The sequence below is a fragment of the Triturus cristatus genome, chromosome 4_2, assembly GCF_964204655.1.
Source record: "Triturus cristatus chromosome 4_2, aTriCri1.1, whole genome shotgun sequence".
Classification (NCBI taxonomy): domain Eukaryota; kingdom Metazoa; phylum Chordata; class Amphibia; order Caudata; family Salamandridae; genus Triturus; species Triturus cristatus.
Genome location: NC_140586.1, coordinates 426,481,837 through 426,499,711, shown reverse-complemented (window position 1 = coordinate 426,499,711; position 17,875 = coordinate 426,481,837). Strand labels below are relative to the sequence as shown.

Here is a 17,875-nt window from a genome sequence, read left to right as displayed (position 1 = left end):
TATTCTGTCCTGTCGATATTTTGAATTCGATATTATGTCTGTTTACCCCTGGCACACCTGGGGGCTCTATTCAAAACAAGCGATGGAGCTTGTGCTTGTTTTTTTTTTACGTTTGCCATGGATTCGCATTTTTGTTGCATTTTCGCTGCAACATTTTTTTTTTAAGTTATTTTTGGCTCTGTCTGGGTCACAGAGGGACCCAGGACCACCGTTAGGGGTCAGTGTATTCCTACCCTGGCCAATTTTCTTTCTTTTTCAATATTTTTTCTGAGACTCGGCCGAAGCTGATTCCCAAGATGGCTGCCAACACTTCCTGGATGAAATGTTGACAACAAATCAAACCTTAATCAGGCGTTTGTTAAGCGCGACTACTCACCCATAAGGGTCTCAAGGCGCTGGGGGGGTTAGCAGGCTCCAGTCCATCTGTGGAAATATGGATTTTTCTGGTCAGTTATGTCCCCTATCTTGGACCCCAACGGTCCCATGTGCATGTTACAAGTACATGTATGTTTCCCTCCAGTTCCAGTTATGAAGACGCAAACACATGTGCGTCCACCGTCAACATGTCCTTTGACAGATCCGCCATGAATAGGCCGGATATTCCATTCCTAAATATGAAAAGCCACCGGCTTTATATGGTTCACTTATGCCACTTTTCAGTCCAGGCAAGTAGGCCCTGATTCTGTCATCAAAACTCCTCTTGCCTTCTGCCTCTGAAAGCTCCAGTCCGAGCCTGCATCTGTGACCATGAACTTTGTCTCATTCTCTGCGCGGCTCACGAAGCCTGACATCAGCCTACTCTCTGCCAAGAACTGTATTTCACCTTCGAATTATCTGCTTCCCCCTCAGCCGATGCATTCCTGCCTAGTAGTTTAAGTAAACATTCTTCCAGTTACCAAGCAAAAAGGCCCATCTTCTCTGTCCTCATGCAAGTAATTCATAGCCCTGTTACCATGGAATATTCCTACCCCCTCGCATTCAGTGTAGACACTTAGACGCTTGTACACGCACGCACAGTCAGTATAGAATAGATTCTGTCCGAGAGTCCCTCTTTTATGGATAACATAGTTCTTTAAACATAGGATGTTAGATATGATTTGGGATTAGGTTGACTTGACCCCCCAGACTTCTCGTCTCCACATATAGAGCTAAATGTCAAGTCCCCGTCACCCCCTAGTTACACGTCAATTACACGTCATACTGCTGCGCGCGCATCAATGCCAAGTATTATCTTATAGATCCACCTATGTATTACATCATAACCAATCATGTTCCTTTTTACTCATTATTACACCCATTTTCGGTTACGCAGACCAAACGTCAATGTCCTTATCAATTGTTACGCCTACTGTATTCACTTCATTATAATGTATGTACTATAAAAGTTACTTCTTGTCAATAAAGTATGTACTTCACTTCCTGAACCCCCGTGGTGATGGAACTTGAAGCATCCGATTATAATCGATTATTGGAATAAAGCCCATTCCGAAACTCTAACATCACGGATTCTGCCTCTCATTTTTCTGAGCTATTTTATAATGTTTCTGTATCAAATTCAGTCCCGGTAAAGGAATTTTTATTTACCACACATCAAGGGGGGTCTGTCGAAGAGCCAGGTTTTGAGGTTTCTTGCGAAGATGGGGAGCGATGTCTGTCTGAGGAGGAGCGACAGGGCGTTCCAGGCTTGGGCTGCAAAGAAGGAGAAGGAGCAGCCTCCTGATCTGGTCTTTCTGCTGTTGGGGACCATAGTGTAGGAGAGCTGGGCAGATTGTAGGGTTCTCAGGAGTGCTGTTCAGGTATGCTGGTCCCGTGTTGTGGAGGTTCTTGTGGGCGTGGGTGAACATCTTGAAGGTGACTCTAGCTTCGATGGGGAGCCAGTGGAGTGTGCGCAGGTGCTGGGAGATGTGGCAGTGTCTTGGCAGGTCGAGGACCAGTTTTGCGGCAGCATTCTGGATTATCTGTAGCTTGCGGTGAGGTTTTTGTTTATTCCGGCGTAGAGTGCGTTACCGTAGTCGAGTCTGCTGGTGACCAGGGCTTGAGTGACGGTCTTTCTGTGTTCGAGGGGGATCCATTTGAAGGTCTTACATAGGAGGGGTGGAAGCAGGAGGACGAGATGGAGATGATCTGGCGGTCTATTTTGAGCTCGGAGTCCAGGATGATTCCCAGGTTGCGTGCGTGGTCCGTGGGTGTGTGCAGGCTTCTGAGGGCGGGGGGCCAGCAGGTGTCGTTCCATGCGTCTGGGTTTGGGCCCATGATGAGTACTTCTGTTTTGTTGGTATTTAGTTGTAGACAGCAGATTTTCATCCAGTTGGAGACGGCTTCCATGCCTTCTCGAAAATTGTGTCTGGCGGTGTTGGGTTTGTTGGATAGGGAGAGGATGAGTTGGGTGTCATCTGTGTATGACACAATGTTGAGTCCGTAGGTTCTGATGATGGGGGCTAGCGGAGCCATGTAGAAGTTGAAGAGTGTAGGGCTGAGTAAGGACCCCTGGGTGACTCCACACGTGGTAGGTGTAGGGTCGGAAGGGAAAGGGGGGGAGTCTGACCCTCTGCGTTCTGCCAGAGAGGAAGGAGCAGATCCAGTTGAGGGCCTTGTCTTGGATCCCTGCATCATGGAGTCTGCGTATTACAGTACGGTGAGAGACTGTTTTGAACGCCGCTGAGAGGTCAAGGAGGATGAGGGCTGATGTTTTTCCTTTGTCCAGTAGGGTGCGGATGTCGTCTGTTGCAGTGAGGAGGGCGGTTTCCGTACTGTGTTTTTTTCTGAAGCCGGATTGGGAGGAGTCGAGTATGTTGTGCGCTTCGATGAATGTGGCGAGCTGGCCGTTGATGGCTTTCTCAATGACTTTCGCTGGGAACGGGAGAAGGGGGATGGGTCTGTACTTTCTTAGGTCAGTGGGGTGCGCCGAGGGTTTCTTCAGGAGGGGGTTGACTGTGGCGTGTTTCCAGTCATCGGGGAACATGGCAGTTGCCAGGGAGCGGTTGATGGTGTAGCAGAGCATGGGTGCGATGGTGTCGGCGGCTCTGTTGAAAATGTGGTGGGGACAGGGGTTCATGGGGGCCCCAAAGTGGATTGACTTCATTGTCTTCAATTTGTCTTCGGTGGTGAGGGCTGTCCAGTTGTCGATTGCTGGCTTCAGGGTGTCGGGGGTGGTTGGTGAGTGTTCAGTGTGTTGGTTGTCTTCGTCAAAGTTGTCGTAGATTCTCTTGATTTTGTGGTGGAAAAAGGTGCTGAGTTTGTCATAGAGGGAGGGATGTCAGTGGACTCGCTGGTGGGTTGGGCGAACTCCTTGATGATGTTGAAGAGTTCTTTGCTGTTGTGTGCGTGAGTGGAGATTCTGTCTTCAATCGCTTTTCACCTCGTTTTTCTGATGAGATGGTGGTGGGCGTTGGTTGCGGCTCTGAAGTTGTTGTAGGCTTCTGTAGATTTGATGTTCCTCCAGGCCTTTACGAGGCGGCGGCAAGTGCGTCTGGACTCTCAAAGTTTGGTGGTAAAGCATCTAGCTTTCCTGGAGTGGGTGTTGTTGTTTTCTTGAGGGGAGCTATGGTGTTGGCGCTGTCCAAGATCCATATGTGCAGGGTTCAGGCTGCGGTGTTGGGGACGTCGCTTTCCGTGATGGTTGGGGTGGAGTTGCTGAGTCGGGGAGGTTAGCTGTTCGTCGGTGATTCTGGTCCAGTTTCTACGTGGGAGCAGGTGCAGGTGTCAGTGGATGGTGGGTGTTCTGAGGTTGAAGTGGACACATCGATGATCAGTCCATGGGAGTTCGGTGATGTGGCTGAAGGTGATGGAGTTACCTGTTGCGAAGAGGGGGTCGAGGGTGTGTCCTGCTGAGTGTGTGGGTTCAGTCATGATTTGGCGGAGTCCAATGTTGTGGAGGTTGTCCAGGAGGGTTGTGGTGCTGGGGTCCAGTTGGTTGTCGAGGTGGAAGTTGAGGTCTCCCAGTAGGGTGTAGTTGGTGGATGCAATGGCATGCAGGGAGATGGTTTCTGTGATGGAGTTGGCGAAAAGTCCGCGGGGTCCAGGGGGTCTGTAGATGAGGGTTCCTCAGGGGGTAGTGGTAGGGCTGGCCAGTATCTTGAAATGAAGGTGTTCCATCAGGTCTGTGGGCTCATCAGGGAGTGTGCTCAGGCGGACGTTGAATTTGTGGATGATGGTGATTCCTCCTCCCGGGTGGGTGGGACGGTCCTTCCTGGAGAGTTTGTATCCTTAGGGAATGGCGATGGCGATGTACGGTCCCGAAGTCGTGTTGGTCCATGTTTCAGTGAGGAATGCTACATCCGGGGTGGTCCTGTCGAGGAGGTCCCAGATTTCGGTGGCGTGTTTGTCAAGGAATCGGACGTTGAGGAGGATGCATTGCAGGGTCTTCAGTTGGGTTGTGGTCTTGCGGGCGGGTTGCGCCGGGTTCTTGGTCTTGGCGGTGCTGCAGGTGTGCCGGCAGCGGTGACAGCTGAAGGGTCCGTGGGTGTCAGCTTGTGATGCTAGCTTGCAGTTGTTGTTGCTTCCTGGGTTGAGAGCATGGAGTGCCGCTGGGTCGTAGCGTTGAGGAGGTCCAAGGTTCCTGGCGCTGGTCACGGGAGCTGATGGGCTTGCCTTTGGTGCGCTTCCGGCCGCCATTAAGTAGGGGTCTGGGAGGGCTGGACAGCTGGGAGGCGGGAGCTGGGAGGGGAGCAGGATTGGACTGGTCGTGTTGGTCATGCTGGGGGGAGGGGCCGCGGGGCAGCAGCAGCAGGGAAAAACAGGCAGAAAAGACAAAAAAAGAGGAAAGAGTGAAAACGAAAGGTGCAAGAAAAGTGGGGGAAAGACACAGAAGGAGAGTGAGAGGGGAAAATGAAATCAGAGAAAAACAACTGAAAACAGAGGAAAGACACAGACGGGGAGTGACAGGGGGAGATTAAAATCAGAAAAAATGAGTGAAAACGGAGAAGAGATACAGAGGGGGAGTGAAAGGGGGAGATTGAAATCAGTAAAAAATGAGAGAAAAGGCAGTAAAGACACAGAAGGAGAGTAAAGGGGGGAGATTTAAATCAGTGAAAAACAAGTGAAAACTGAGAGAAAGAGCGGAGCGAGAGAAAGGAGACAGAGGTCCACTGGACCACCAGGGATGAGGCGCAGGTAAAACCTGCTGGTGGAGGACGGCCTCGAACACCAGCACTTGAGAGTGCAGGGACTCGGGGGGGAAGGCCTCATTTGATGGTGGAGCTGCAAGGGGGAAAGCAATTTCACTGACAATGAGTCAGTGGTCCTGCTCACCCGTCCCCGTAGTGGCTGCCATTAAGTAGGGGTCAGAGAGTGTTGGACAGCTGGGAGGTGGGGGTGGGGAGAGGAGCTGGATTGGGCCGGTCGCGTTGGTCGTGCTGGGGGGAAGGGGCCGCAGGGGCAGCAGCGGCAGGGAAAAACAGGCAGAAAAGTCAAAAAGAGAGGAAAGAGTGAAAATGAGGCAGTGAAAGGTGCAAGAAAAGTGGGGGAAAGACACAAAAGGAGAGTGAGAGGGGAAGATTAAATCAGTAAAAACTAGTGAAAATGGAGGAAAGACAGAGGGGGAGATTGAAGTCAGTAAAAAATGAGGGAAAACGGAGGAGAGACACAGAGGGGGAGTAAAAGGGGGAGATTGAAGTCAGTAAAAAATTAGAGAAAACGGAGGAAAGACACAGAAGGAGAGTAATAGGAGGAGATTGAAATCAGTGAAAAACAAGTGAAAACGGAGAGAAAGAGCGGAGCGGAGCGAGAGAAAGGAGACAGAGGTCCACTGGACCACCAGGGATGAGGCACAGGTACAACCTGCGGGTGGAGGAGGGCCTCGAACACCAGCACTTGAGAGTGCAAGGGCTCGGAGGAAGGCCTCACTTGATGGTGGAGCTGCGAGGGGGGAGAACAGTTTCACTGACAATGAGTCAGTGGTCCTGCTCCATCTCAGCATGAGATTGAGAAGGATCATGGACCCTTCATGTCCCTATATAGACAAATGTGGTTTTCCTTTAATATCTCAAAAACTATGGAATCAATTTACACCAAATAACAAAAAAGGTTCGTTCTTGACCAAGAATTACCTTTCTGCCAAATTTGGTGTTTTCAGTCAAGCAGTTCCGGCTGTAGTTGGGTCTAAAATCTCTATGGAAGTTAACATTGGAAAAACACTTTTTTTGACATCCCTTTTTTCTTGGTTCCTGCTTGACGAATTGCCCCAAAACTTTCCATGGACAACAAGAATCACCGGCACACATTTTTGGGGAACGTTTTGCAGAGATTCATCAAATGGCCCCAAAGATATAGGCAAGTCAAAAAATGCTTTTCCTGGGGAAACATGGTTCTAACTATAACTACCTTCTGGCGACCACCAGTAGGTAATAAATGTGTGTGTGTGTGTGTGGGTGTGTGTGTGTGTGTGGGTGCATTCGTGTATATAGATATATATGGAGGGGATCTTTCTCAGAGCCTCTTAAGTGTATGTCTTAATTGTGGAACTAATACATACCCATTCTGCTGAGTGCGTTATTTACAAGGTGTGCAATTGCCATACCATTCTGAGTTTCACTCCTCGGAATGTGGGAATAACCTGTTAAATGCATGTCTTTTCTTTAGTTCCGAGGTATGCAAGCTCATAGTTTGTGCCTCTTGCCCACACAATTTAAGTCTAGATTTTCCTGGTGCAAATCATTCAGGCAAAAGACCTGAATATATGCTATTGGTGCACCAGTTACAATCCTGATTCAAGCATAAATTAGAGTTTACACCTCGATTGGACCCTTCCTTCTTGCACCTGTGAGTTACAACTGGTTTAAGCCCTTACCTAAAGTGTGAGCAGCCTATCTTGGATAGTTAGTAAATGAGCAGCAACAACAGTGTGTCACAAAGACAATATTATATACTTGAAATGGCAGGCTTTACTCCTCAATGAGACTGGGTAGGCCAGGATTCAAAGGTTGCGAACAGTGAAATCTTTACTGTGAAGGTAAGCTAAGCTGAAAGTGCTGTTTCAGTGTTTAATCGATAGCCAACAACTTCAGAGCAAACCCACAGGAATGGAGAAGTGTCATGGAGCCCATTAGACCAGAGGGAAAGAGCCTCCCTTCTCCACATGCGCAGAGGATATGTAGCATCCGGAAGTTCCTCTGTAGGTGCTCTGCTGAGAGGTCTTATGCTCTATAAAGGTCTGCCATCAAAAACAGCTCACCTCAGAAGATCCCCTCTAGATGTGTCCTGCTCCTTTCATGGAAACAGAAGCATTTCAATGATGCAATGGAACCTGTTGCAAGCAAAGAAAATGTCCTCTTTGACTGCTATTGGGGGGGTTAAAATACAGCATTGTCTGGAGTCAATAGGGTCTTTAGGGCTCCTGGCCCCGGTGCAACTGCACCTGTGCACTAATGGTAGCCACGAACCTGCATGGAAAGTTCAGCAGGGATTTCTCAGCACAGCTTTAATCCAACCCCCTTTGTCTGTCAACCCCGCCACCCTGTCCCACCCCACCATCCCCCCCACCCCCGTCACTTCTCATGGTGGCCCTGAATCCTTTGCTTGAGGATACGTTTTCTTGACATTACTTTTTCTGGTAAAATGCACAGAGCAGTGCATTCTCTCCAACATGGCAATGAACAAATAGACAGTAATTCTGACACACTGGGCAAATGATAAGGTACATCACAAACATTGTACTTTTTATATTTTCCTTACAATTTTCTTGAAAATTTAATTCAACCCAGCATTGTGTCACACACTGCTTGAATTTGTGAATGAAGTTATTATCTAGTAAAAGGCCAGCCGTAGATGTTCCCGAAAATAAAATTACTTTATTCAGAAGAAACTGATTTCAAGAATCAAAAGGAAGTCTGAAACCTGACCGAAATAATTACGTTTCACAACCACTTCAAGTCCTATTAAAAAATCCGCCTAAAAAGTGTTTCTATGTCATTGTGCATCGATGTACGACTTACATATTGAATTTTGTCAAGCAATATAATTCTGCTAACAAGAAAGATGACAAATTGCATTTGATCTGCAGTGAATTACCTATCCTCAGTGCACAATGTAAGATAATAGTCTTAAATCAATTGTAGCTCATATCATTCACAAACTAGAGGTAGCTGTTATTCCCAATCTTGGTGCCTGTCTTCCTGGGAACTAATCAATGCCCATTCAGTAGCTGGTAACAATCCAAGAAAATACCAGCCGCTTTACATATTTTATGTCCTGCCCGCTAATCCTATTTCTCATTTACCGAAGGTAATTAGGACATAAAGCCATACACAGACACTCGTATTTATCCCTAACAAATGTGATTTTACATAATAGAAAACACTTGAGTGGAACTATTCTGAGAACCACTGGGAATACATCAGGCGGATGCCAAATTACCCTCCTGTGCAATTCCTGAAACATATAAAATTTCATTTAGAAAAAAAAAAAAGTGCTTACAATTACGGAAGTAAAGCGGATCACTTATGCTGCGGCCAGCCTAATGTACTTTATTCCAAGGAGGGTGGGAAGCAGTGAGTCTGTGTATGGATGATTGAATCTGGGGAGGCAGCGCTGCTCGCGTGCTGCAGTCACGCCTCCCGCTGCCAGCGCGCGCCAGGACGATTATCACTCATGATGAGGCGTCATTAGCTGCACAGCAATGAGTCCGCTGCTCAAGCTGGGTGCTGTCCTGAGTACCATGGCCATGATCTCTAACTGGATGTCCCAAACCCTCCCTTCACTGGTAGGACTCAACCGCACCAGGCTGTCTTCCTCCGACTCTCTTCTTGTAAGTAGATGTTGTCTTTCCTCCTCTCACAGCTTGACCCAGTTTTAGTTGTCGTTCTGTTAATCTGCAGTGCAGGTACATTACCGACACGCTTGCGCAAACTTTCTAATTGCATGCGTCTGTTTTGTACAAAAAAAGGCAATTCTCTGGAGGGACAAGTAGGCACAGATTTTTATCAAGTGTGTCGGGGACGTTTCTCTTAAGAGTCTTGCATTTTTCAGTGGCATTTACCCAAAAGGCAGGCAGATGTGCTGCGTCTGACAACTAGTCTTCGCTAGAAGATGGTATTCTACATTGGCTTCCCTGTTGTGCTTATTTTTTCCTAAATTAGTTAAAAGATCTGTGCGTAAAACGTAAAGTTGGAGAAAACAAATGAACATTTAAGTATGCGAATCAGTAGCGTATTTTCAGCGAGATTAAATTGTGTTTTTATCACCGAAAGTCGTCGACAGTAGGCAGGTGAACGTGGTCGTGTATGCACTTATGGAATCGCCCAAAAATGAGCCACGGGGCACCTTTAATAATCAATTCTGATATGGATTTCTGTCACAATTCCAAAAACAACCTTGGGATGACATGGGTCGGATTAATGCTTTTATATGAATCTGAAAATATTGTTCTTTTATATCGTTCTATAAGTGGAGACAAACTCCTACTCTTTAGTCACCGACCAAGAAGCACTGTCATAACTAAACTATAACTACCTGAGAAATTCACTCTTTATCGCGAACTTCACGAAGAGGGATCCACGCAGCCGGTCGAGCAGCAGGTACCAGTCGGGTGTCAATGAAGTGACGCCTTTGGTGATGTAGGGTAAGGAGAAGAGGGCAGAAGCCTCAAATTGTTTCTTGCTTTTAACAAAAACTAATAGAGACGCATGTGATAAATCGTGTGATATTCGAAGCAGTAGGTGCAAACCACATTTGAAGTGTTTGGGTATCTTCTGTGCTGGCAGTACAATGTTTGTTGCCGTATAGTTCCCATTTACTGTGGATCTGCCATACCTATACCTATACCTGCAACTGATCCAAGAACTTTTTATTTTTTTGCATTTAGAGTCATGTGTCATTTCCTATTTTTTCACAGATTGACCAGTTGCATGAAATGGAACAGCGTGGTTTCTATAGGTAGGGAGCTTTCAGGTGCCTCTTGTTCACATTGAAGGTGCCCTGCATATTATGCCAGTGGCGTTTGTAGAAAAGTATTTTAGGGGGGGGGGCATACATAGGGCCACTGGTACAACTGATGCGGCCGCCTACAAAAGTAAATCGTAAAGTGCGTGTTTGTGAGTATGCACTTATTTGTTTGCTTAAAAGGTTTGAAGCTGACTTGTATATGTACACTTGTATTTCTAGATATACGTTTTGAGAGATATACATATATACACATATACAACGTCAGATTTAACAATTTTAAGCAAAATAACTCTACTTTACCGTTAAAGGCAGTTGGCCAAATGAATGTGTGCAGCAAGGTTCAATGTTTGTTTTATTTTCTGGGTCACCCCTAGGCCTGGGCGAAATTTTAAATATGCCAGAGTAATTAGAAATTTAGTAATTAAGCATTTCTCTTGTGATACAAAAGTACCAACATTGCACGTTGTATGCATGGGACAGAATTACAAGTTTGGTTTTATTTAACACAACAGAAGTGTTAAATAAACTAACATTCATTCAATTTCGTCAGGTCAAACGAGAAAACATACGGTATTTCATATCAAGCGGTTTTCGGTGTATTAAAAACCAAAATCTGCATATTCATTCTCATATACTCATGTTAGGTGGTATTTATCACAGGCAATAAGTAATGTAGACCTGGTATAGTTATTTATATGGGGTGATAAATAATGCCTCAGCTCGTAATCCAGCCCCCAGTGTTATTTTCCTAGCACAAAATGCATCCTTATGCCCATTTTGGTTGCAAGGGTGCATTTTTCATTAAGAAAATTGTACTACTTGCTAAATTACTCCTTTTACGTAATTCGCATAACTATCATTAATATTGGTGTAATTATGAGGCATTACGCTACAGACAATGATGCCAGTTACACCCATCCCATGTCACCTCTTGGCACATTCAATTGCTGTGGTGTTGGTGCCATGGGGTAACTGAGACTAATGGGCACGGGTCGCACTGGAACCCCCAATTGAGATGCCAGTGTATACTGTTTCCTCTTGTACTCTCAGATTGAGAAAGGAAATAAAGAGATTACCAAATTGTGGTATTGTATAAACATTGTACACAGCCATGAGGCCACGTTGACTCTGATGGCACCCCCTGATGGATTTCTGTCAGATCAATGTCTTTCAGGAGAACCAATAAATTATTATTTGATTGTGTTGCTTTCCATGGACTTCAGAATAAAAAAAAATCTGTGATTTTTTCATGAGTTACCTATACAATGTTTCCAGGTGCTACAGCAAATAGCACAGCCTTTAAAAAGTCTTATTTTGCCAAAAATTCTTTAGTGTTTGGTGTGGTCATAGCAAAAAAAAAATATTGAACCAGAATAAACTTTTTCGAAAGTTCTGTGTTCTTTAGGGACTTGCACATGGCCTTGTTTAATTCGAGGAAAACCTTGCACGCCTGCTGCCAAACAGTGTTGTATAGATGAGCAAAGCCACACATGTATGTATGTAAGTATGTATGTATTTATGCTTGGGTGACGCTTGAGGAGTTATTTACCAGTGTGACAATGTTGCTTTTTTCTGACAAATCCAAAACTTCAGCATTGACTCTAGACTGTGTTATCTTCTTGCGCAATGAAGTACAGAAAGAGGTATTGAAATGAGTAGGTTGGTTGTTGTGTGCCGGAAAGTAACTGACTCCCTCTCTAGAAAGTTAGCTCTTGAGTTACCCAGAGTGCCGTACTGGGATGAAACAAGCATGATTTAATTAATTCTGTAGGAGACCAGTGTTAATGTGTTTGTTGTAGGAACAGGTAACTCCATTAAATGACATGTCTGGCTGCGTTTCCCTTCTCAAAAAGATGTTTTCAGCTGCTTCCCACTGGTCTCGAAGAGGGTACCTGCATGGGTGTCAGCCGACATTCTTAAGTGAACAAAAGGCAGACTTACGAATTTAGGCTGACCCTCATGAAGATGACAGTCGAATCCCTTCTATGTGGAAAATGATAAACTGGAACATGTATTAGTTCCCCCAGTGAAGAGAGATTAACTGACACACTTGGAAACAACATCATTGTTAACTTTCTCAACCGTGCTGACGCCTTTCTCCTTAGATCGACAATAAATTGCAAGCAAAGGTTGAAGTTACTTGGACTTGAACAGACAAGGAATATTAAAATTCTTCTTGGATTTCAGAACAACCAATAAGCATGCACATAGTTCACACTGAAATTATTGTATATTATTTGTCCTCAAACATATTGATTGTAGTTCTACTGAAGACCTGTCTAAACCTAACTACACGGTTGGTCAATTAACCCAACCCTTGTCAATAGCATTCTAGTCTATGATTGCTTTGAAGTAGTGATTACTCCTGAGTTAGGCCCTGATTTAAAGTCGTCCACTAAATCAAGCCCTTAATTCTGAATTTGAGGAGCAAGAAAGTATACTAACAGAGTAATTCATACTAACTCACAACAAACTCACACTGAACGGGCCTCTGGTTTCGAGCCACAGGTGCATCTACTGGGAGTTACAGAACAACACTGTGGTTCCTACCTACAAGCTGCATAACTGCATTTATCAGATAGAGACCGAGCACAAATCTTTTGCAAAAATAGTCAGAGCAGCTTTTGCCATGCAGGAAAAGCATGAACAAAGTGCTTTGGAATAGTGAAGTCTATCAAGGCTTTAAATCTTCTCAAACAAAACTAAAGAAGATGGCATTGTATGTCTTCTCATTGAATTATTGACTAATGACCTCTTTGCACATTCTAAAGTTTCCCTGCTGAGAAATTCCAGTGAACCATAAGTAAAATTAATTTAGAAGGAAACGGGGAGAAAATCAGCCACCTGCCTTATATCAGAACATTTGAATTATGGCTTCATTATAAACCACATTTCTTCTCATAAAATTATCCCCTGGTAGCCGTTTCCCAGTAATGGCCAGATGTGATAATTTTCTCGGTAGAAACATTCAATGAGGTGGAACCGGAAAAGCAATGAGTGCGAAAGGAACGCCGCTTTTCATACTGCTATGCCCGGATTACAATATGATTCACCAGAAATACGTTCTAAAACTTCTAATTGTCTGAATCACAGATTATGAAGTTGCCATAATCTACCCCATCTACTGTGCCCCAGGGGGGATACTCCATCTTCTATGAAATGTCCAAGAGAAGACTCGAAGGCTACATAGTATGGCAGCAAATTCTCAAAAACTAGGTAGCCAGAATGTACCTGAAAATACGAATATACAAGCCTTTTAAACAGCCGTGAACAAGCTATATTACGCCCTAGTGGATGCGAGGACAACGTGTAAAGTCCTCTGAACGTTCTACAAGACTTGCAGAAAAGACCAGGACAGTAACAAACCATTCAACAGAATCCTCCACTTTACAAAAAACCTCTCAACATCCGTCATGCAAAAAGCCAAAAACATAGGAGATCATTGGGAATCTGGAGTCCCAGTTGTAGAATGCAATAAATCCAAGGGTGAGGGCAACACCTGATTACATGTGATTGACAAAAGGCCTGACAACGGTACTGATCCAGGAAGCCTACAATGTAGATCTCTGCAAGGGGGCTCTCAGCACCTAAGGAATACCTCATCAACACAACACTAAAACTCTTATATACAGCATACTGAAGTATTCACAAGGTAAAGTACAGCACAGTGTAAAACTAGAAATAATATATAATCACATGAATACATCCATAGATACTATCCATTAGAGTAACCAAGTCAAAAAGCACCACCTGTGGGGACCATTGTCAGTCAGGAAATGCATCCTCCTGGCTATAAGCCAGGATTTAATTTGGGGTTGCTAAAGGTGACCTGGGATCTCTCTGATCCTTAGTGGGAAGAAAAACTTGTCGGAAGACTTTGGAAGTAAAGAAAAGTTAAGATTAAGGGCACCATGCGGTGTTCATTTTTGATATTCAGGAAAGAAATTCGAGGCAGGCAGTGGGGGCTGCAAGGGGGATTAATCAAAGTGAAGAATGCCCGGTTTCAGTTACAGTACGCTGCACAATATTCATCTAAGTATAGCATGCTTTCTTGTTCTACTAGGAGAAACCTTTTGATCCATTGGTATTTTCAAAATGTTCAGTGCATTGATGGACAGACTTAATTGGTATACATAATAATTGGTATAAATTCCCACACTGTAAGTCTAAAATAAATTAGCGGCCTGCAACTTGCATCCTTTTATTCATGTTGTTGTCAAATTATAGGAAAAACCAAGAAAACAGTCGGTCAAGTCTATCATGTTTGTTAAAATGTGTACATAATTCAATCATACACGGAAGCAGAAACTAGAATAGAAGTTGAGCTGCTACACCACTACAGCTAATGCAATATTCTGACACATAAGACTGACTATTTGTAACAGCCAGCCAGTAGCAGTGTAAAGAAAGCATTTGTCTTGGTAGTTCGCTGCAAACCAGTGGGTTCCCTCTAGATTTTCCCAATTTATGTTACTCTGCCCCACGGAGGCATTCCATGGTGAGTATGAGTGTTCCCATGCATCCAGCCGTGGATTTTGACGGATTGCCAAATTTACCATGAATGGTAGACCTTGGAATGTGTCAAAGTGCTACGCCTTCCCAGGAGAGATGTAACAAGGAGAAATATCTTTATTTTGCCTAGTTTTTTCATGTTTCACCATAACAAAATGGATCATTGCACAACAATATTTGCTTCTTTCCCATTGTTACTCTACTTGTTACATTCTTAGCCCCCAACTTCTTTCAATCTTTTTCTAATGTGAATCAGGGACACATTTTTATTCATATTTTGACCATTCTGGCTTTAACATACAAAACAAAATACTTAAGAAGTTTGGGTTGGAAACTAGTGTAAGAGAGACATGTAGTGATATAAATAATAATTAGTGGCAGGCTGGCTGTGAATGAACTGGTAGTGCTGAACTTTCCATATTAGTTTGTAGCAGAGATTTCTCTGCAAATATTTGTTTTCATAAAGGTTAATTTGGACAAAAAATGCTTTTAGAAATAGAATCAAAGGTGAACGTATCTAATTATAAGCCTATATCTGAATATGATTTTAATCAAATGTAATCTGTGTTTTATTTGATAGTAGATGATTTGCAACATCATGCTGATGGAAAATGACTAGCAAGGCCGAACACTATCTAGATATGAATTAGATGTGCTGCAGCATTTGTCTTTTCTTTTGGTGCTGGGAGTGAGCAATATGCAATGTATCTTCAGTAATGTAGTGTTTGTTATTTGATTACTTTTAACACACACTTTTCAATAACAGAGGCATGTCTTTAGTTGAAAGTGGTATGACTGTCTCTAAGTACAAGAAGCTAATTCTTTCCTGAACACCATTTACCCTCCCTTGGAGTAGTTCAGTGGGAGGCATGAGAGCATATACTGACCTTTTGGCCTGAGGGCCTTGACTATCAATTACACCTGCAGAATGCTGAGGTAGGGGATACCTACATGAATTTGAATAGAGGGATTTGGGACATATGTATGGAGACTACATGCAGTTTGATGTGTGGCATGTGTTGGTTGAAGGAGAAACCAGCTAAGCTGTTTCCTGCAGCTAAGTGAGGGAGGGGACAGATTCTTCAAACCTGTGTTGCGTCTGGCTATTTGTCTGATGGGGCTACTAACTTGGCACTGTCAAATTGTGGTATTATGGTTAAGATGTACACGTCTTAACATATGAAATTCAAATAAAGCTACATTTTCCCAGTTTCAGTTATGTTTCAAACAAACATTAATCAATGCTGCATTAATGGAAATGTGCCCAGAAAACAGATAAGTACATGTGTGCATCTTAGAGGCACCATCAGTGTTTTTGTGTGCAGTGATGGATTTGGTTTAGAATTAGAGCCCATTTTGTGTATTTGTATCAGTGTGATAACATATATGTAGATATGAAGGATTGAACATTTTATTTACCCAAAACTTGTCTCTTTATCTCATCTTTGTAAATATCACAAGATGGTAATGTTTCCTTCTTCTCTTCATGTAATTATGTCGCGTGGGAGATGAATCCAAATGCAGTTAAAATTAGAAAATTCGTTTTATGTTCAATCTGTTTTGTTATGTGAAATATTGACTTAATTTGGAAGTTTGAATTTGATTTAATTAATTCTATTTGTAACATAAACATTAAATATTTTATTTAGTGTACATGCAACATTGTGGCAAAGAGATTCTATATGCCTTGACAGGTATTTACATTTGATACTTTGAGATTCCAATAACTATTTCTGACACATTAGTCAGCCTAGTCCATGCCACTTGGGATGCCTCTTGCAAGGAGGTGTACCGTGGCACAACTGGGATATTAGTGTGATACATGAGAGAGAGGGCAGATCTATTCTAGGGTTGGTCACCCGCAGGTACATCATTGAAGACACATCAGAACTTTTCCTGATTCTTTAGGTTGCAGAAATAATGTCAAAAGTGAGATTGCAAATGTCACCCTCTAACCAGGACACTAGATACTTGGTTTGCGGGGGAGTGATGGCCTTCAAATACTCTTCATGTCTCCTGGTGCCTGGCTTAGGCGGTGGAGATCTAACTCAAAGGAGGTTCTGTAAAGCATTAGATTGGATATACCATAACCCAAATATTACGATAAGGAGGAAATATCCAACCTGATTTGTTTTTAGCATAAAAGACAAACAAAAATAATACATTTAAACTTAGGATAAGGATGAACATTAAACTCAATCTGCATGCAAACAATGTGGATAAGAAATACAATTCTATTAATTGGGTTTCTCTTGCATTTCAACACTTCATTTTGTTGACACACCATCGTGGTGACAGTGTTTATGTGAGTGTACCTACTTCTTAGTTGGTCTTAGTCCTATGATACTCCATTGGTTGGATATTGATTTGTGGGTGCATCAATGGCTTTCTAGGATTTTTCGACGGAGATTATAAAATTCATTGTCTTGGGACATTTTTATTTCTTTTGCTATATTCACCCCCTAGTTAGTCTTTTTAGCTTCATATTTTCAGGTTATTGAGAGTAACAGATTGATTGTTTACAGCAGTGTTGCATGTGTGGTCATGCAAGGGCAACTCCAAATAAAAGAATGAGATAAAACCTAAGTTTACTTAGAATGGTGAGGCAAAAAAAAAAAACTTCTACCTTTTCTCCCAGTCAGCGCCGGCAGTACTCTCATCAGTACATTAGTTATGTCAAAGGTCGACTATTGTAATGGTCTACTTATCAACGCCCAGGAAAAGATCCTAAACAAGTTACAACTGGTGCAGAACACAGCAGCCAGGTTACTGACAGCCACCCCCAAGTTCAAATCAATATCCAAGGTGATTTGACAGCTCCATTGGTTACCCATCAGGAGTAGAACCAAGTTCAAGGCCCTATGCATTGCATATAAAGCAAGCCATAATACAGGACCTGAGTTTCTGGAAAAAACCCTATGTTCTTATCTGCCCAGCAGACCCCTGCGCTCTTCAGCAACTAAACTACTGATTGTTCCTCATACCAAGAAAGCTTCATGGGGCGATAGAACAATCATTGTTGCCATCACCAAACTATGGAACATGCTCCCCCTTCACGTTAAGACCAGTCCCACCCGGCTCACCTTCTGAAAACAACTAAAGACATTGCTCTTCAACCAATAAGCCACCCACTCCTGGCCGTTCCTCTGACTAGTCCGTAAAACCGAGACACCTAAGGGTATTTGCGCGCTTTACAAATTGCTTGAATAAATAAATAAAATAAATCTTTAGTTGGTGCATAAATACTCATTAACAGGAATGATTATTGAGAGTAAGCTATGCAATTGAAAATTTATTTTGTAGCTGAAAATTATGACATCGACTCTATGCTTATCTATGTGTGTGGGTCCATGCATAAAGTAGATGAACCCTCTATATATTAAAAAGATAGACACATGACTGAAGTTTTGTTGTGCCAAAGTTGTTGGTATCCTTATGCGGTTATCCACGGTTTAGGGACCTAAATTATGGTAGAAAAGCAGAT

General features: G+C 43.4%; 1 protein-coding gene across 2 annotated transcripts in view; it reads left to right on the top strand.

Annotated features, from left to right (window-relative positions):
- The window catches only part of LOC146834522 (noelin-3), a 607,486-nt gene that overhangs the window by 276,881 nt on the left and 312,730 nt on the right, over positions 1–17,875 (top strand). The window contains exon 1 of one of the 2 annotated variants that reach the window (XM_085601913.1): positions 8,594–8,743. The exons of the other annotated variant lie outside the window; for it this stretch is intronic. Within the exon in view, the coding sequence (XP_085458039.1) occupies positions 8,615–8,743 (129 nt within the window). The 5' untranslated portion in view covers positions 8,594–8,614. Of the gene's footprint in view, positions 1–8,593; positions 8,744–17,875 lie in introns of those variants that run through there. 2 annotated transcript variants of the gene reach the window in all.